Raw genomic sequence first — 21,463 nt, 5'->3', positions numbered from 1 at the left:
GATTTAAAAGTCACCTGGGGCCAACACAAATTGATTCTTTGGAATGATTTTTTTGTACCATATGATAAAGTTACAACTACTTAAGGTAATAAATAAAATTTGTAATGAAAAATTAATGTTTAATTTTTTTTCTGAAAATCTTATACCAGCGAGACTCCTTAAATGTAACTTTTCAGTGTCTTTAAACGTCGCCGGAGATCATAAAAGTTAAATTGATTCAGATTGGTCATTTCATAGTTAACTGATTTTTTTATTCGACTAAAAGTCCCAACATAGGTAAAAATTGATGAAAAATGGGAAAAGATACAAAATTATGCACTACCATACGAATTTTTCTTCGCCAGTTATTATTGTGCTCCTCGATCTTTATTTTTCTGTGTTCGTCTGTTTTTTTCCTTTTCTTTTATTCATTTTTTGCGGAAATTATTATTAGTGTTTGGTCATCGGTTTAACATTTATATTTCTACGCCTGCGCAATAAACTACCGGCGAATCCACGAGGGTTTTCAAGATGGCGGCTGATAGAAGCGATTCAGAATCGCGAAGACAAAAATCTGATTCACAGAATCAGGACGGAGAATTTGAGGATTTCGGGGAAGAACCAGACTTTAGTGACCCTGATGAATATGAGGAAGATGTAACTGACGAAGGTTAACCTTCATAACATGTTTTTTTCTACCCCATATGTGTGCTTCCGATGGTTTTCGTACTTCTGGAGTGGTTCAAAACCACTTTTATAAGGAGATGTTTAGTCTGATTGCACCCCATAAGTCTTGTTTTAATCCTGATCGATCTATACCAGTCCATATATTTCATAGAGAATCCAACGATTTGCTTGAAATTATCCGCAATTCTATAAAAAAAAGATGAAGTATGGGAAGAAAGAATTTGCGTTGTAACTTAGTCTTGTATGATTGATATATCCCATGAGAGACTGAAAGCAACTTATATTTGTTCTACATTACTAACACAAAAATCTAAATAAATGAGATAAGAGATCAACATTTCGTCTTCAACCAGTATCTATACCATATGTCAACTCTTCTGTCAAACCGAATCCGGGTCCGTTAGCGCCCCCTTTCACTTTTGCACCCTACATGTTCGCACCCAATTTTAATTGGTTTTGTGTTTAATGACTATAGCTTTGTTATCAAGTTTTGTCAAGTGTATTCTTACATGTATATTTGTTGTCATTGACATTGTCTCAAAATAAAGCGAGACAGCATTTTTTTTGTGTTGAATAAATCTTAATCATGTTTTGGATAGTGTATAATGTATTGTTAAAAAAAAAATTAATCCTTTCTAAATAAAGTGGGATTCTGTCAACGTTTTATTTTGTGTTGCAGGGGCATAGCTGCGTGGGATTCTGTCAATGTTTTATTTTGTGTTGCAGGGGCATACATGTAGCTGCTGTTAGGCACTTTAGGCACGTGCCTACACATATTTTTTCACAAATATCTGTTTTTTTTATTAAAAAAAATAATAACGTTTTCCGTAGATGAAAGTCGGTGAAGTTGTCAAAACTCTTTAATTATCGAATGTCATGTGTACATTAGTCTCTCATCCTTAGTGAATGGAATATTGGATAGAATTGAATGTTTTTAACCTTATATAGAAACTTTAAACTAAAACTTTGGTTCAGATCATTTCACTTCTATTAACAACCTCAACTTAGACACATGAGTTTTTTAATTAGTTGTTGTTAGTTTTCAACTAGCTTTCCACTTTGTCTTCACCCGACTTGCCAATGTTGATCGTCCGTTTGGTTATGCAGGATGTACAAATACGCAGTCACGTCTGGTCAGAATGGGGACATTACATCCGATGCCTACATGTAGTTGTAAAGAGAAGGCAACTCTTTGAGGAGTTCGTAGTTGGTCTACTGAAAGGCAAATTTCTGCTCCTATCCAATAATCCCTCATTTTCCAATGCATGGCATTTTTAGATTTTCAGACCTCCGTCCTGGACGACACCTATTACAGGTTGTATTTATTGTAAAAAAAAATTTCAACGGTCCTGAACTTGCATCATATTTGACACTGGATGTAAAAAAATCAATGAATCAACTGGCTTCCAGTAATTTTGAATACTCTCAAATCTGCGTGTAATGGCCACAATTATTCAAAATTCCTAAGCAGGTAGGGATTTTACAGTAGAGAATATAAAGAAATACGAATTTCTTGAATATTTTTAGGCATCGATTATGTCTTTTTTATGACTATGACTGTGTTTGTGTGGCTAGGGTGAAGGTTTAAGATTCAAAAGATTGATGGTTGATGTCTAGCCAAAAGGATAGTTCTATTATATTGCTTAAATAGTAGTATCAGTGTTTACATGCCTATTTTGTTTTTTTAATGAAGGATCGTCAATATGTACTATTAATTAAGTAAAACATATGGACCATAATTTGCTATTGGGCTCGTTTCCTATAACGATAGAAAAGTGATAAAAATGTGTATTACTGTAAGAAAAGTTGTAACTACATCTAAAGATGCCTTTATTTTTATCAACATACAAGTGTATGCTACTCTGCCCTAGAAAAAAAATTGTAATTAACAAATTTCAAAGATTATATGACCGTATTTTTTGTGTCGTTTCTCGCGTTACTTTTCGCTTCCGAAGTGCATAACGCTGACTGATTTATAGATAAACGTCACCGGCAAATTCGTAACTTTTGCTTTCAAATAATAAAGAACATCGACCAATAAGAATAGTCAGAAGAAAATGCCGAGAACTATAAGTATTTCTGTAGCAGGTGTAAGAACACTAGCGTTACTTTGGTTTCCGATTTCGTAACGCAAATTTTAGATGATGTAATCTGCTTTGTTGTAATAGAATTCTTTATAACAATATGCAAATATGAACTCTCGAGAGATGTTCAAACAGGTAAATCAGAGATGATTTACATTCTAGTTTTGTTCTTCGTAATAATTAAGTTTGAAAATGATGTTATCGTTATGTGTTACATTTCACACGAAACAGAAGTCCAGTTATTTTCTTTTTTTTTATTAAAATTGTTTTTGTCATTAAGTTCTAATAATTTCCGGTCATACGTGAAACATGTGACTAACATGTGATCACGCCCTTACGGCCGGATATATGAAAAACTAGGTCTAAACATTGTTTTTGTTTCCAATGGCATGTTAGCAAACATAATCTGTAGACTTGTTTTGTCTTGTTTAAAAAAGGAAAATACAATTTTCAAAGAGATTGCGCCAGGGGTCTATTATTTTTCCTATGTGCATAATGTTACATATGATCGTAAGTGAAAATAAATGCCCAATGACTTGACAAAATCGATTTCAGATTTGACAGACGTTATAACACACTTCGTTTCCGGATAATGATGTAAAGGGTCCTTGGAAAATTCAATCGACATTACGTCTCTTATCATTGTGCCGATGCTCGTTGGATTGATTTTGCTTCAGCAGTAAATATTACTGGATATTTTAGGTGAATAAAGATAATTTAATAAAAAATACATCTTAATATACTGTTACACTTGGAATGTACAAAGTTGGTATCTTTGTCACAATTTTTAATTATTTTTTTTTTACTCATGTTCTGCAAACACTTTTCAGAAACACAATAAACTTGTCACAGGAGAAGTAAACTTTTACCATGCATGACTTGAAAGGAAGTACTTTATTGATTTTAGCCCACTAAAGTAGGTTAAAATGTGGAAACCATGTAGATGGTGTACAGGTCACAAATATCACATGGTGCCTATTTTAAAGATTTTAATTACAAGTTAAAAGTTTTTTTCTTTACTGGATTTAAAGAATTTTACATTGCCAATGATTTGGAATAAATTGTATATAACTGGAATTTCAAAACCAAATATAAATACATTTTTTTGGCTAAAACATCAAGATACAACGTTTATGGTATCCTGTATCAATGAAGAAAAGATGGAAATTTCTGAATAAATTGTACTAATTGTTTTCAAAACAAGCACATATTTAGGAGTTTTATAATACTGTTACATTTAAGATGGATTTTAAGAAAAAGTATACTGTTCAGATTATTTTAAGCAGATTTTGCAATAAAATAAAACAAAAAAAATGGTTTCTTATGGTTTCCTGTCGCGTTTAAAAAAATCTTTAATTTAACATTGAGAATAGATTTTAAATATTAACATGAAGCAAGTAACACTAGTAATGGTGTTCATTTATGTCTTTTGAAATATATTGTGCAAAATAAAGAAAATAAAGATTGGTTTCCTGTTTGGTTTCCTGTCACGTAAACGGTGAATCAAAATGTATTAATTTTTTCTTGAAAAACTCGATTGTTCCATTAATACTATTCTAACACCAACACAACCCACAGAATAAAAGTTAAAGTTTTAGAACTTATAAAAAAGGATACAAAAAGAAACCAAAGGCCGAATACCAAATTATGGTCCATATATATCAATCAGAACGGAATAGATATGATAATACCAAACAGGACCGGTGTACTGCTTAATTAAAGGGATACGCTGATCTATGCTGGGCAATGCATATTGTAAATAAAAAAAAATATATTACGGATTGTACTGTGTTATTCAATTCACCAGTCAGATGTTATGGTACATTATTTATAATTCTTCGAACTTTTCATCATGTATATTATAATTATCATGGTTACATAACCAGTAAATTTAGTATTTTTGTACATAAAATTTGGCAGCTAAAACGCTGAAAACTGTTTTCTGTGGGGTTGGGGGGGGGGGGGGGGGCTTTGCCCCCTGAACCCCCTGCCAGGGCTCTGCCCTGTACCTGCTGGGGGCCCAGACCCCCTGCCGATTGGTGCCTACAGTTGACTGAATACCTAGCTACGCCCCTGTGTTGAATAACAATTAATCATGTTTTGGTTTGTGTATTGCTAGAACTTTGTTTCATTGACTTGTTTCAATATAAAGTGAGATTGTGACTATGTTTTTTTTTTTGTGTGTTGAATAAATTTTATGTTTTGGTTATAATAGTGTATTGCTATATTTTATTGTTTCAGATCAAAGGGACCAACCAAGCTGTTAAAAACAATTATCTTTTGTGTTTTTCATTTAAAATCTTTAATGTTTTACTTATACCAAAGCAATTTATAACAACAATCATGATTTTCCAATTATTCAACTGGAATTTGAATTAAAATTGGGCACGAACATGTAGGGTGCGAAAGTGTATTGTGCACGAACGAACCTGATACCTTTCACAACCATCCTAACAAGGGATTGTCCCTCATATCCTTGATATATAATATTTGTCACTTGACATTAAACACTATTTCATCAACAAGTTCCAAAATGTTCTTTCATTCTGTTGATAACAATTTTGTTAAAAAACTACTTTTTACAACATCAGTGGCAGATCCAGGGGTAGGGTTGCCGGGTTGAAAACCCTCTTATTTTGGACGGTCAATGCATTTGAATGGGGACATAAAAACAGAACCTCCTTTTTATCCTGAGTTAGGACCACTCCTTTTGAAAATGGCTGGATCCGCCCTTGGATATAAAGTTTCAGTCAAACCTTGTCAAATTGTTTATTACTCTAGAGACAGTCTGAGATTTGCTGGGGAAAGTAATCAAGATATTTAAGGGAGTTTGCTTCTCAGTTTCAAAATAATTAGCATTTCAAAACACTAGTATATACTGATAGGGGATTAATAAAGAAATTAAAAGAGCAAACAATATATAGGTCAATGTGCTTGTTTTCAAGATATTAGCCATTGAAATTTTGGCGGGAAAATATTTTCTCTTGACTTTTCATAGCTGTATCATTTGACAAGTTTAAGTTCTCAAAAACTATTAAAAAATAATTAAAATTTTTTAACACATTTTACAGATGGCTAAACATCATACATGTAAAAGATTTATAAAAAGAAAAATAGGAGTTAACGGGCAAATTTTTTAAGGCATTCAAATGGATTAAACCAGAGGATTCTGAAAATCTTACAAAAATCCCAAAACATGACAAGCGTACATATGTACTTCCTTAAATTAAGATATGCTTAAAAGCATGCTTCTTTGGGCTTACATGTATATCATTTGTGAGTTTGTACATGAATAGGAAAAATCACTAATTTGAGATTTCAAATAGCTTTGCATTTTCTACTGTAAAATGTACATCACAGAAACTTCTCTTGTTTTTTTTTCAGAATTACTTGGAGATTTATTGAAATCTAAGCCAAAGGAGTCTGATGGGATTGATAACATTATTGTTGTAGACAATGTCCCAGAAGTTGGTCCTGATCGTCAAGAAAAGTTGTCAAAAGTTATTAGAAAACTGTTTGAAAAATTTGGGAAAATTGTTAACGAATATTATCCTACAGATGGGGACAAAACGAAGGGGTAAGTCTCCTTAAGACATCTTGAGTTTTGAAATATAAAATGCAGTGAATTATTCATTATTCTTTCGATACCAATTTTCATGGGTGTATGTTAACTACCAATTCAAATGTCCAACAAATGAAGAAATTTTCTACAAACCTTGTATGCAGAGATTGGCAAAACATTTGGAATCATTCATCATCAAAAATGCAAGTTTTCCTAATCCACGAATTCTGATACCTACGAAAACTTCCACTTCATAAATGAAACCACAGTTGAAATTTCTGATTCGACTCAAGCATGTTTAATTTTGAAACATGAAGGTATGGTTGCAAGGATGATTCCACTATATTGTTTGGGGCCGCGAGCGGCCCTTAAATCGGCCAGCGGCCCCCCAAAAAATGTACATGAAAATGAATTCCCAATTCAGGAAAATGAAATAAAAATCGATATTTCCGGAAAAGTTTCTGTCAGCGATCAAGGCAACTATAATTTTTCATAGTTTGTTGTCAAAACGTTTTAAAATCCGGATAAGAATGCTGTTTACGATCGCATTTTATTTACAACGATTTAATTATGTCAACATGTGGCAAACAATTTTAGCGGCCGAATTCAATTGATTAATATGTTATTGAAGTATTCGATCTTGTAAAAGCAGATCGCCCAGCAGGTTGATAAAAATGGGTGTCAAAGCAGACTTCGGCAGAGAGCAAATTCAAATTTGATATAACATTGATGGATAAAGTTTAATGGGCGCCGATCTCGTAAAAGCAGATCGCCCAGCAGAGCCGATTATATAATACTGTGGATTCATTTTTATTCGTGGTATACCAATTTTCGTGGGTTTCGTTGGTCACAGCGAACCACGAATTTAAGAATTCAACGAAGAATAATCCCGAGAAATGTGTATGGAGTTGGATGTTTATTTTTCGGTTATGTTATGCAGTTCTAGTATAGTGTTGACTAGCGATAAACATTGTAACATAACACGTGATTTTTATTGAAAGAAGATACAAGTATTTTGATTAAATCTATAATAAATATATCGAATATCAGTGATAATTCACTTTTTAAAATTGATTAAAACTGTTCATGGAAAATAACTGCAAGTTGTTAATTACCGTGTCATAGTTTGGTTTACCAGTGATTAAAAATCAATAGGATTAAGTACGGGGATATTGCCCGTAGGTAATATTGTTTATGACAGGAACATTTATTTTCACACCTTATACTTATATCACTGTTTACTATATCGTGATTAGGGAAATTAGCTTTCAATCATAAAGTTTTGAATGCCTTATAGAATTCAGACAAGAATTTATAAATTGTAAAACAAACAAATAATTAGTTGTCTCTGCCCATTATTGTAATCGAAGTGATCAATGAACACTTTAACCTAGAATGACCAATTAAGCGAGGATTTTGACAATTCAAAACTTTTTCAATGAATTCCTTCTTTTTTGTTTTGTTTTATTATTGATCGAACCAAGGATGTTATATGATCTCCTAAATCAAAAAGAAATCCACGAATTACGTATCTAATTGTTGTTGCTGTAATCAGCGATCCACGAATTTACGTATACCACGAAACGTCTTTTTTTCTCTATCCACGAAAATTGATACCCACGAAAATAAATGAATCCACAGTAAGATGAAAACTTGTTTTGTAAAAGAAATTATTTCCTCTAAAGACAAAAGTTTGAGCGTTTTTCGAAAATAATGTTGATGATAGACCATTCATGAAATACGATGTCATCATTATGGAACTATTTCAAAAGTTTTGAAGAGGATCCAAATAATTTTAAAGAACACTGGTTCAATGCATTAAATATCTTATCAATTAGGTATATGAACTTTTGTAATTGCTTTTCTGAATTCGACAATTGACCAGTTCTGTAATAACAGTAGCCCATCCAAAATTATTCAAAATGTTACAACTAACATGAACAATCAGTGTACAGTTTAAACTTAATATACATTTTCCGTTTTTACAGGAAAATAATGTTATTTCGTCTTAAAATTTTATGCTTAAAAAATTCCCAATTAGAATAAAAATTCCCAATTTGATATTCAAGGGACCCATTTGAAAACACCTGGAATCATCCCTGGGTTGTCTGTTTTAAATCCACTTTTTCAAATGTTTTTCCTAAAGTATTATACATGTTACACCATGTATATGTGATGTTCAGTTTGAATGTTTGTTTTGTAGTTTGTGTGAAAGGGTAGAAAAGAAATATGAATTGAGTTATTTCCCTTACAATTTTAAGTGAGTTTTTTTCTTTGCAGATACATTTTCATCGAGTATTCCTCTCCAGTACATGCCTTGGAAGCTGTCAAAATGGCTAATGGATACAAACTGGACAAAATGCATACTTTTTCTGTTAATTTGTTCTCAGATTTTGACAAGTAAGTGTTTGTTTATTAAGCCTACCCCCTGATCCAACCCACATGTCAACCCCCAAATCAATTTTGTGTTTACAGTTTCACTTCACTATAAATTCAGAAACTATCGGGATGTTTATATTATTGCTAAAAATGCAACAGCGATATCACATGGCTAACATGAACTCACATTTTTATACGACCGCAAAAATTTTAATTTTTTGGTCGTATATTGCTATCACGTCGTCGTCCGAATACTTTTAGTTTTCGCACTCTAACTTTAGTAAAAGTGAATAAAAATCAATGAAATTTTAACACAAGGTTTATGACCACAAAAGTAAGGTTGGGATTGATTTTGGGAGTTTTGGTCCCAACATTTTAGGAATTAGGGGCCAAAAAGGGCCCAAATAAGCATTTTCTTGGTTTTCGCACTATAACTTTAAGTGAATAGAAATCTATGAAATTTTGACACAAGGTTTATGACCACAAAAGGAAGGTTGGGATTGATTTTGGGAGTTTTGGTTTCAACAGTTTAGGAATTAGGGGCCAAAAAAGGGCCCAAATAAGCATTATTCTTGGTTTTCGCACAATAACTTTAGTTTAAGTAAATAGAAATCAATGAAATTTAAACACAATGTTAATGACTACAAAAGGAAGGTTGGTATTGATTTTGGAAGTTTAGGTCCCAACAGTTTAGGAATTAGGGGCCAAAAAGGGACCCAAATAAGCATTTTTCTTGGTTTTCGCACCATAACGTTAGTATAAGTAAATAGAAATCTATGAAATTTAAACACAAGGTTTATGACCATAAAAGGAAGGTTGGTATTGATTTTGGGAGTTTTGGTCCCAACAGAGTAAGGGGCCCAAAGGGTCCAAAATTAAACTTTGTATGATTTCATCAAAATTGAATGTTTGATTTCATCAAAATTGAATAATTGGGGTTCTTTGATATGCCGAATCTAACTGTCATGACTGTGTATGTAGATTCTTAACTTTTGGTCCCGTTTTCAAATTGGTCTACATTAAGGTCCAAAGGGTCCAAAATTAAACTTAGTTTGATTTTGACAAAAAATGAATCAGTTAGGTTCTTTGATATGCTGAATCTAAAAATGTACTTAGATTCTTGATTATTGGCCCAGTTTTCAAGTTGGTCCAAATCGGGGTCCAAAATTAAACTTTGTTTGACTTCATCAAAAATTGAATAAATGGGGTTCTTTGATATACCAAATCTAACTGTGTATGTAGATTCTTCATTTTTGGTCCTGTTTTCAAATTGGTCTACACTAAAGTCCAAAGGGTCCAAAATTAAACTTAGTCTGATTTTAACAAAAATTGAAATCTTGGGGTTCTTTGATATGCTGAATCCAAAAATGTACTTAGATTTTTTATTATGGGCCCAGTTTTCAAGTTGGTCCAAATCAGGATCTAAAATTATTATATTAAGTATTGTTCAATAGCAAGTCTTTTCAATTGCACAGTATTGCGCAATGGCAAGAAATATCTAATTGCACAATATTGTGAAATATCAAAAAAAAATTTAATTAGAGTTATCTTTCTTTGTCCAGAATAGTAAGCAAGAAATATCGAATTGCAAAATATTGTGCAATAGCAAGATTTTTTTTTAATTGGAGTGATCTTTCTTTGTCCAGAATCAACTTAAATCTTTGTTATATACAATATACAATGTATATTCACTTTTTACTACCAACTGATAAATTAAAATAATCTTTACCATTCAGTGATAACAAGCAGTTTTTTTACATCTTAATATTTTATGATGTATTTAAATGAGTAGTTATTGTTGCAAACTCCATTAGAAATTTTAATTGAGATTAGTTTTGGAATAAGGGAAAGGGGGATGTGATTAAAAAAATTGGGTTCAATTTTTCTCATTTGAAATTTCATAAATAAAAAAGAAAATTTCTTCAAACATTTTTTTGAGAGGATTAATATTCAACAGCATAGTGAATTGCTCTAAGAGAAAACAAAAATTTTAAGTTCATTAGAACACATTCATTCTGTGTCAGAAACCTATGCTGTGTCAACTATTTAATCACAATCCAAATTTAGAGCTGAATCCAGCTTGAATGTTGTGTCCATACTTGCCCTAATCGTTCAGGGTTCAACCTCTGCGGTCGTATAAAGCTACGCCCTGCGGAGCATCTGGTTTATACTTAATACTTAAAGTTATACTGGGGGCCTTATAGATAGACACTTTTGAATGATTAAATGTTAGTGTGGCGATTTATTGAAAATTTGTGTCATCATACTATTGAATTGAATTATATAGTGTGTTATTCAAACCAGTGTTTCAGAGATTTTCAGTCAATGTTTTTACAATGTTTAAAACAATTTGAATTGATCAACTATTAAAGTCATTAAATTTTATAGAGAACATTGCAAAATAATGTCAAGAATTTTACTTTTGATGACATTGTTAGAACACATGAATACAGAAATTCTCTTTTATTTTAGGTATGGAAATATTCCTGATGATTGGGAACCTCCAAATGCAAAACCATTTAAAGATGTGGTAAATATTGCTGTCTTTTTCAGCCTTGTACATTTGTACATTTGTTATTATTGATGATTAAACCGACAGGTCTTCAACGCTATATGAAATAATGCTCTAGAGTCAATCTTATTATTTTAAATCAACTTTACATTCATTTGTGAATCTTCTAAAAAAAGGCAGACATGGTATGATTGTCAAGGAGACCACTCTCCACCAGAGACCAAATGACAGAAGTTTACACACATATTTATGCAAATTGGTGTCATATTGAGAACATTTGAATGTCTACAGAGAGATCTTGATGATTTAATTAAATTGGTGCCCACTACCAGTAGTGTATCGTAAAGGACTACTGTAAAACCCTTTCAACATCTGTAAAAATACAATTTATTGTTACAAACTGTTCATTAGCTTTATCCAAAATTAAACATAAAATCATAAAAACTTAAATTGCTAGAGGGATATTTATCACAATTTGCAAAGGCTAAAATGTTTTCTTATCAGAGCAAGTTCATAAATAACCATGTGTTTTTTGAGAAAGTGTCTGTAAAAATGCTTATTGAGGGTCTTGTGGTACTATTTTATAAGCCTAGGGTGAAGTACTGATTGTTTTTGTGTCTGTATTATTAAACATATCTATTGCAGACAAATATGTACCCCTCGAAAAGAAATTAAGATTTAGAATATATTTTCAGGGAAATTTGAGGTATTTCTTGCAAGAAACTGACTGCTTTGATGAATACAGTGTAATATACGACGGTGGAGAAAGAACTGCTATCCTCAAGAATTCACCAAGAGAACCAACTGTGATAGAAGAGAGAACGGTAAGGGGAGTGACAGTAGATGATAGTGAACATGTACTTAATAAACAAAAAAATCATCCAGTTGTTGAATCATTTTGCTGACACTTTATTTCTCAAATTATTGGCTGAACAATAAAAATGAACCCAGGGAGGCACTATGATAGTACAGTGACAGGCTGATGTTATTCGTAGTAGAAATCTGTTGATATATAAAAAAAGACAATGATAATCAATAAGACATTTCAACTAGACCTAATGATGAAAAGTCAGCTATTGGTCACTGGATCAGACTTTAACAATGAACAAAACCCATAACCAATAAGACATTTCAACTAGACCTAATGATGAGAAGTTAGCTATTGGTCACTGGATCAGACTTTTAACAATGAGCAAAACTCATACCGCATAACATGATATAAAAGACTGCAAAATTGAAAATGTAAAACGATTCAGTAAGAAAACTATCATACAGCAACAAACAACTATCACTGAATTACAGGCTCCTGACCTAGGACAAGCTTATTCCCAATACGATTTGGCTAAACATTTTTATTAGCTCTCAAGTCTCAACTATCCTTTATTCTAGGGTAGTGGTGTAACAGCACAACATAATAACAAAATATAAAAATCAGTTTAAAAATGTTAAACTCTTGTTAATTGGATTTTCAAATAAAAAATTGGTTATTGATTTGCAGGAGGCTGCCTAACTGTTTAATTCATTATGTATTTATTGTTGTCTTTTTTTAAGAGATGGACTGAAACATATGTCAGATGGTCACAACAAGGAAGCTATCTTGCCACCTTCCATGGTAAAGGTATTGCATTGTGGGGAGGACCTAAATTTGAACAGATTATGAGATTCAGTCATCCAGGTGTGCAGCTGATAGACTTTTCACCATGTGAGCGCTATCTGGTAACCTTTAGTCCGTTACAGACCAATTCAGAGGAACCAAGTGCAATCATCATATGGGACATTCGAACTGGTCAAAAGAAGAGAGGCTTTCATTGTGAAACCCAATCCACTTGGCCAATATTTAAGTTAGTATTATTTTGTTACAGCCAATTGCATTGAGTGTGTAGGTAAACGTAATATCTTTGGTTAGCTTGCTTGTTAGCTGGAATGTGAAGTCTTTATAAGGTAAGGTATACTATCCTCCTCTCAAAGTAGTCTAGTCCTACAGACAGATAGATAGGTTATCTGTCGGACTAGTTTACTCTTTAAAGGAAGGTAGTTTACCTTAATCTAAGAATTGTAGTGCTCATTTTGTTACAAGAAGTCAGTATTAATAGCATGGCATATATGGTGTGCCCTTTACAAAAGTTTTTATAAAACAGATAAATGCAGGCAGACATTTGTTCTTCTATACATATAGATGATTACTTCCATCTTGCAACTAATGTCTATTTATCTGATGTGAATAGAACATTAGAAGTAAGTGTTTCAAAGATTTGTTAATGAAGAGGTCATTGTTAAACTAATAGATTTTCTGAGTTAAGCTGATGTAATTCCATTCTTTTTATGCCCCACCTACGATAGTAGAGGGGCATTATGTTTTCTGGTCTGTGCGTCCGTTCGTCCGTTCGTTCGTCCGTTCGTTCGTCCGTCTGTCCCGCTTCAGGTTAAAGTTTTTGGTCGAGGTAGTTTTTGATGAAGTTGAAGTCCAATCGACTTCAAACTTGGTACACATGTTCCCTATGATATGATCTTTCTAATTTTAATGCCAAATTAGAGATTTTACCCCAATTTTACGGTTCACTGATAGAAAATGATAGTGCAAATTTCAGGTTAAAGTTTTTGGCTTCAGGTTAAAGTTTTTGGTCAAGGTAGTTTTTGATGAAGTTGAAGTCCAATCAACTTGAAACTTAGTATACATGTGCCCTATGATATGATCTTTCTAATTTAAATGCCAAATTAGAGTTTTGACCCCAATTTTACGGTTCACTGAACATAGAAAATGATAGTGCAAATTTCAGGTTAAAGTTTTTGGCTTCAGGTTAAAGTTTTTGGTCAAGGTAGTTTTTGATGAAGTTGAAGTCCAATCAACTTGAAACTTAGTATACATGTGCCCTATGATATGATCTTTCTAATTTAAATGCCAAATTAGAGTTTTGACCCCAATTTTACGGTTCACTGAACATAGAAAATGATAGTGCAAATTTCAGGTTAAAGTTTTTGGCTTCAGGTTAAAGTTTTTGGTCAAGGTAGTTTTTGATGAAGTTTAAGTCCAATCAACTTGAAACTTAGTATACATGTGCCCTATGATATGATCTTTCTAATTTAAATGCCAAATTAGAGTTTTGACCCCAATTTTACGGTTCACTGAACATAGAAAATGATAGTGCAAATTTCAGGTTAAAGTTTTTGGTCAAGGTAGTTTTTGATAAAGTAGAAGTCCAATCAACTTGAAACTTAGTATACATGTTCCCTTTGATAAGATCATTCTAATTTTAATGCCAAATTAGAGAATTTATTCCAATTTCACAGTCCTTTAAACATAGAAAATGATAGTGTGAGTGGGGCATCCGTGTACTGTGGACACATTCTTGTTTATCTTTCAGTTATGTATACTTCTAACCTACAATAGTTTTTAAAACGGAATAATAATTGCTTTTGAGTAAATGCTAAAATTAAAATTGAAATAATTTTTCATATGTCAATTTTAGATGGAATCCTGATGGTGCCTACTTTGCCAGAATAAGTCCAGATACACTCAGTGTATATGAGACACCAGTAAGTACTTGTAAACAATTATTGGATATAGGAAGATGTGGTATGAGTGTCAGTGAGACAACTCTCCATCCAAGTCGCAATTTATAAAAGTAAACCATTATAGGTCAAGGTATGGTCTTCAACACAGAGCCTTGGCTCACACCGAACAGCAAGCTATAAAGGGCCCCAAAAAATTACTAATGTAAAACCATTTGAACATGAAAACCAACGGTCTAATCTATATTGAAAACGAGAAACCTTTATGAACCACATAAACAAATGACAACTACTGTATGGTTATGGAGGGAAGCGATTTACAATTATTAAAACGTTGAAAAGACTGTCTGACTACACTTCACAGAAAACTAATGAGTGAGCAGCCAAATATTGGGTTGTAGTGCAGTGGCTTTGAAAAATTCTGTAATTCCTACTCCACAATACAATTGGCGAAAAGAAGAATTTAGTTGAAAAATTTTGAACACTATATCAAAAGGTCTTAAGCCCTGCATTGGTTTAAAAGACATTCAGACATAAATAGACATGGAACTTCTATAAATTAGACCTGTCTAATAAGATGATTTTCTTAGACAGATGGCAGCACTTATTTGTTTTCTTGAATTAAATCTTAAGATTTGTTTTTATTATACCCCCGCTTTAAAAAAGGGGGGGTATACTGTGCTTTAAAAAAAGGGGGGTATACTGTTTTACCTCTGTCTGTCCGTCCATCAGTCCGTCAGTCAGTCCGTCCCATGAAACTTTCGTCACATTTTTCTCAGGAACTACACATCCACCCTTTCTGTAATTTGGTATCAACATTTATATATGTCAGCCATACCGTGGGATGCGTTTTCAGATTCATCACTTGACAACTTCCTGTTTACCGAACACTTGTCTGATTTTACACATGATAGCCAAGTTGAAAATTTTCGTCACATTTTTCTCAGGAACTACAATACAAGGATTTCTGAAATTTGGTTTCAGGATTTATATAAGTCAGCTATACCGTGTGATGCGTTTTCAGATTCATCACTCGACAACTTCCTGTTTACCGAACACTTGTATGATTTTACACATGATAGCCAAGTTGAAAATTTTCGTCACATTTTTCTCAGGAACTACAATACAAGGATTTCTGAAATTTGGTTTCAGGATTTATATAAGTCAGCTATACCGTGTGATGCGTTTTCAGATTCATCACTCGACAACTTCCTGTTTACCGAACACTTCTATGATTTTACACATGATAACCAAGTTAAAAATTTTCGTCACATTTTTCTCAGGAACTACAATACAAGGATTTCTGAAATTTGGTTTCAGGATTTTTATAAGTCAGCTATACCGTGTGATGCGTTTTCAGATTCATCACTCGACAACTTCCTGTTTACCGAACACTTGCATATTTTTACACTATTAATATTATCCACTTGCGGCGGGGGTATCATCAGTGAGCAGTAGCTCGCAGTTTCACTTGTTGTTTCTCTATTTTAGTCTTTTGGCTTGTTAGACAAGAAAAGTTTGAAAATTACAGGCGTTAGGTAAGTATTACATGTATTAGCATTTTAAATTGTTATAAAAGATAGATCATAAATCTCTGCATTAGTTAGTCACTTTTGGATCACTGTCAAATGGAAATAAATGTTTCAGTGTGACTGCTTCAAAGATAATTTATAGTATAGTATAGTAAAGAGACAGAATTTTATGTTTTAAATTTTGCATTTGATTTATATGTACTTATGTTACAGAAACCACAACCTGACATCTTATAATAGATGATTTTTTTCATTTCTATCATAAAAATGGACACATTACTAAGATTTTTGAAAGAAACATGGCATGAGATGAACTTTTATTCAGGTAAACAGAAAATAAATTTGTACAACACAAATATTAAATTTATATCCTATTATTTTCAACAGAGACTTCAGCTGGTCCCCTACAGATAACCTTATAGCCTATTGGGTACCAGAAGATCAGAATGTACCAGCTAGGGTGACATTGATACAGATGCCAAGCAGACAGGAAGTGTGTGTCAAGAATCTCTTTAATGTAGCAGACTGTAAAATGCATTGGCAGAAGAATGGAGACTACCTTTGTGTCAAAGTAGATCGATATTCTAAAGCCAAAAAAATGGAAGAGAAAGAACAGTATAAATACAGTGTAAGTAAAATTGAGAATGGAAATGGGGAATGTGTCTAAGAGACAACAACCCAACCAAAGATCAGACAACAGCTGAAGGCCACCAATGGATCTTCAATGCAGTGAGAAACTCCCGCACCTGGAGGCGTTTTACAGCTTGCCCCTAAATGTATACTAGTACAGGGATAATGGATGCCATACTAAACTTCAAAATATATACAAGAAACTAAAACTAGATATCATACAAGACTAATAAAGGCCAGAGGCTCCTGACTTGGTACAGGGGCAAACATGCGGAGGGGTTAAACATGTTTTTTTAAGGTTTCAACCCTCCTCCTATACCTCTAGCCAATGTAGAAAATACTCACAACAATATGCACAGTATGCCCCAGTGACTGTGTACAGGGAATAAGCTATAAAATTTCACTGCAGGAGCCCAACTAACAAACTTAAAATTAAGCATTGATAATATGGGAATATTCTGTAAAAAGTTCAGAGCCAGCCAAATTTTTCATTAGCGTTGGATACAGGTCTTTGTTGAGCTTATTCGCTAGTGTGTGGTTGTCTAATTATGAAGATTCTATAATTTTGCAAAAATTTTTACAGGAAACATTAAGTAAAAAATAAAAACTTGCATTTTGAATTTTAATAGCGTTATTTGTATGCTATCTATTACTGTCTATTTATTGACAATATTATTGCGAACCCTATCATAGTTTTCCATTGATTCACCTGCTAGTTACCTGTCCATTTAAACTTTTGTAAGTTCTATTGTTCCATTGAACAAATACAACAGATATTGTTCTCTGTATAGTTTATTTGATGGGACCTTTAAATTTCTTCCAAGAGAAATCTATCACTCATTGATTAATTTGCCTGACCAAAAAAATATCTTCTTTGTTCACTGAAATACATGTTTAAACTCGCATAAGCTGCATGTGATACAGTATTTATTCAATATCAATAATATATTTTCAATCTGTTCAGTATAAGCACTGATTTAATTATAAAAAGTTTATTTCTGATTTTTTTTAACTACTGCATGCATTTATGTTTTAAAGAATTTGCATGTTTTTTGTGGTAATTTAAGAATTGAATGCTTCTTTTTGTAAATTTATTGGGGTGTAAAAGCGTTGACCGAAGTACATTTTGTATGAAGCGCGGAAGCGCGCAAGCGCTTCATTCTAAAAATGTGCGCACGGTCAACGCTTTTACAACCCTATAAAGTTACAAAAAGAAGCATTCAATACTTATAATTACATTTTTTAGCTATGATAATGAAAACACGAATTTTATATATTTTTCTATTTAATTCACCTGTGCACTTTATTGTTGGACCACGTGTTATCATGAATGAAAAGTTGTATTGAGCAATGCAACTGCTTACAGAATAACACGTGATGTGCAGTTAGCCAATCAGAATAAAGTATTATAATGAAACATACATCTAATGTAATTATTCAGTTATAAAGAATACATTTACGAAGACCTTTATTTAAACATTATCATTTCAAGTTTTTACTTATGAACAGACTAAAACAAAGCAAATTTTAATAGGTAAAATGTTGAAATTTGATCAGAAATCAACTTTTAATTTTTAAATCAGTGTTTATATCAAACAAATTGAAAATGTGTTATTGATTGAATAAATTTATACAACATCACATGCAGTTATAAAATTACTTATTCGTACATGTATTTCCATCATTGACAGCTCAATTTTTTGTTCAGGTAAATTAATCAGTGAGTGATAGATTTCTCTTGCAAGAAATTTAAAGGTCCCATTGAATAAACTAAACAGAGAACAATAGCTGTTGTATTTGTTAGAAGGGACAATAGGACTTACAAAAGTTTAAATGGACAGGTAACTTGCAGGTGAATCTGTGGAAAACTATGATAGGATTCGCAATAATTATAAATGCACATAAAATATTCTGAATTAAAACAATAAGGGCTGTGCCATTTAATGCTTTACTGATTGACATTGTCATGACTTTAAAAAATTCATCATATCTATTTCTTCATTTTGTGTAATGTTGTACTTATAATAAAAGCATTTAAACCAGTAATTCAGCTTGTCCAATGTCCAGTAGTAGTTTGAACATAGTCTTTTATGTACTTTATTATTATATTTTGCAGGGAATGTATTACAACTTTGAATTGTTTAGAATCAGAGAGAAACAGATTCCTGTAGATAAACTGGAAGTTAAAGGTAATGATTGAATATTTTGCTGGAAAATGTTTTTGGAAAGAATTGATTTTTGCCTGCAAAACTGAAACGTGATGTTTTTATCAAACAAATATATATTAAGGTTGATAGCTTGTGCTGTCTTGTTGGTGTTTTCACCACATCATCTCATAGTCCGTAGATATCAACGTAAGCATATCTTAATAGGGACTTAAGGATGTATTCTTCTGACTTTTCAGTCTCGTTCAGTCTCGTTGAAATCTCGTTCTTGAATTATTTCCAAAACATGTGATAGAAGTGGAAAATATCAGTGAATTTTAAAAATATTATAAGCAAACATAAATCTGTGAAAAAATTGTGTATTTACAATGAATAGTTTTTGCGTAATCCAGTTTTCAAATTTTACGACCAATCAAGTCAGTATTTTTAGCCAAAATGTTGAGAAAATGGGTGAGGGATACAAAAAATGATTTTACAAGAATCATGTACATCCCATATCATTTTGGTCTTTTCAAATTTCTTAGATATGTCTTTTTTCATTCATTTATAACAAAAAAGTTGAACTAATATGCATTTTGTTCTTAAAACTGAGAAAAATCACAAAAATACAGAATTGACAGCATGGTAAATTTTACACAAAAAAAGCGTCAAAATATGATAAAACTTTTTTATATTAACACCTACCTATAGTTTTTGTAAGTAAAATTTATTCAGATTGGTCCACTTCATCTTTATAGAAAGTATGAGAAAAAGTTTAATTGTGGAACTGAGATTTTTTTCATGATAATAGCCCAAAAATAGGTAAAAATCGATGAAAAATGGGAAAATCATCAAAATTGGGCATTTTCAGAGGGCCGTAGCAAAAAAAGAAGTGCACCACCATATGATTTTTTCTTCACCAATTATTTTGTTACAGTCTTATAAACCCAAAAATCAGGTTAAGAAAAAAAGTTTAATTCTACAAATTTTTGGCTCCTCAGAGGTGTACATCCTTAAGATTGAATTTATATATTATGTTTGCCAAATGATGGAGAAAAAAGACAGACCAAAATTATCTATCATACAATTTACAAACTCGTAAATACAATAAACATCCATTTGATGAATTTGTACAGTAAGGCACATAGATGCCAACCATTACGATTTTTCCGTAGTTTTTCCGATTTTGCGATAAAAACTACGCTATTACGGTCAAAGTCGAATAGTTACGGATTCCCAATCATCGACGTTCAATTTTGTAAAACGCGGATTTTTATCATTACTTTTCCGTCCTGGTCCAGTATTTAGGAAACGCCAATGTAATGCTTCCGGTTTCTCGGGAGTTATCAACCTATTGTTGGGTAACTAACTGACTTCCGAAGAGGCAAACTTGCATTTTATTAAGTAGCTTTCCCCCTTTCTCTACTTCTCCTTGACAAAACAAAAATGTTTGAGTCGAGAACATCTGAACAATTAATGAATGGAATACATACTACAGACAACATGTTAAATGACAAATTTTAGTGTACATCACTTTGCAACCACTCGTCAGTAATTTTTATTGGTAAATGCACGTTTATGAATGATTACTGAAAACTTTTCAAAAATACGGAAAATTTGATAGTTTGTTACTGATTGTGTCAAAAGGGGGTTGGCATCTATGAAGGCACAAGTTAAAGGGTATTGTAGAATTGTAGTTTAAAGTAAGAATTAACAAATATCTTGTAATTGTTTGAAATTATATTAATAATTGCATTGTCCTCTGCTATTATGGCATTAGTCAGAGCTTTTTTCCACAACATTTTTAGCTCACCTGGCTCAAAGGACCAAGGAAATTTAACAGGATGACATTAATAAAAATTGACAATGTAAATTGGTAATGCTTATAATAAATAATTTTTATACGACCGCAAAATTTGAAAAATTTTTCGTCGTATATTGCTATCACGTTGGCGTCGTCGTCTGCGTCGTCGTCTGCGTCGTCGTCGTTGTCCGAATACTTTTAGTTTTCGCACTCTAACTTTAGTAAAAGTGAATGGAAATCTATGAAATTTTAACACAAGGTTTATGACCACAAAAGGAAGGTTGGTATTGATTTTGGGAGTTTTGGTCCCAACATTTTAGGAATTAGGGGCCAAAAAGGGCCCAAATAAGCATTTTCTTGGTTTTCGCACTATAACTTTAGTTTAAGTTAATAGAAATCTATGAAATTTTGACACAAGGTTTATGACCACAAAAGAACGGTTGGGATTGATTTTGGGAGTTTTGGTTTCAACAGTTTAGGAATTAGGGGCCAAAAAAGGGCCCAAATAAGCATTATTCTTGGTTTTCGCACAATAACTTTAGTTTAAGTAAATAGAAATCAATGAAATTTAAACACAATGTTAATGACTACAAAAGGAAGGTTGGTATTGATTTTGGGAGTTTAGGTCCCAACAGTTTAG

The 21,463-nt window shown here is 32.4% G+C and overlaps 1 protein-coding gene across 1 annotated transcript in view; it reads left to right on the top strand.

The window, feature by feature from the left end:
- The first annotated feature begins 477 nt into the window (after positions 1-477).
- Positions 478-21,463, top strand: part of LOC143044862 (eukaryotic translation initiation factor 3 subunit B-like) — a 34,982-nt gene continuing 13,996 nt past the window's right edge. The window contains exons 1-10 of the mRNA XM_076217063.1: positions 478-649; positions 6,135-6,327; positions 8,593-8,712; positions 11,164-11,221; positions 11,899-12,027; positions 12,755-13,044; positions 14,671-14,737; positions 16,205-16,251; positions 16,633-16,873; positions 18,992-19,064. Of these exons, the coding sequence (XP_076073178.1) occupies positions 511-649; positions 6,135-6,327; positions 8,593-8,712; positions 11,164-11,221; positions 11,899-12,027; positions 12,755-13,044; positions 14,671-14,737; positions 16,205-16,251; positions 16,633-16,873; positions 18,992-19,064 (1,357 nt within the window). The 5' untranslated portion in view covers positions 478-510. The remainder of the gene's footprint in view (positions 650-6,134; positions 6,328-8,592; positions 8,713-11,163; positions 11,222-11,898; positions 12,028-12,754; positions 13,045-14,670; positions 14,738-16,204; positions 16,252-16,632; positions 16,874-18,991; positions 19,065-21,463) is intronic.

Source organism: Mytilus galloprovincialis, chromosome 9 (assembly GCF_965363235.1).
Source record: "Mytilus galloprovincialis chromosome 9, xbMytGall1.hap1.1, whole genome shotgun sequence".
NCBI lineage: Eukaryota > Metazoa > Mollusca > Bivalvia > Mytilida > Mytilidae > Mytilus > Mytilus galloprovincialis.
This window is presented reverse-complemented; position numbering and strand designations above follow the sequence as displayed.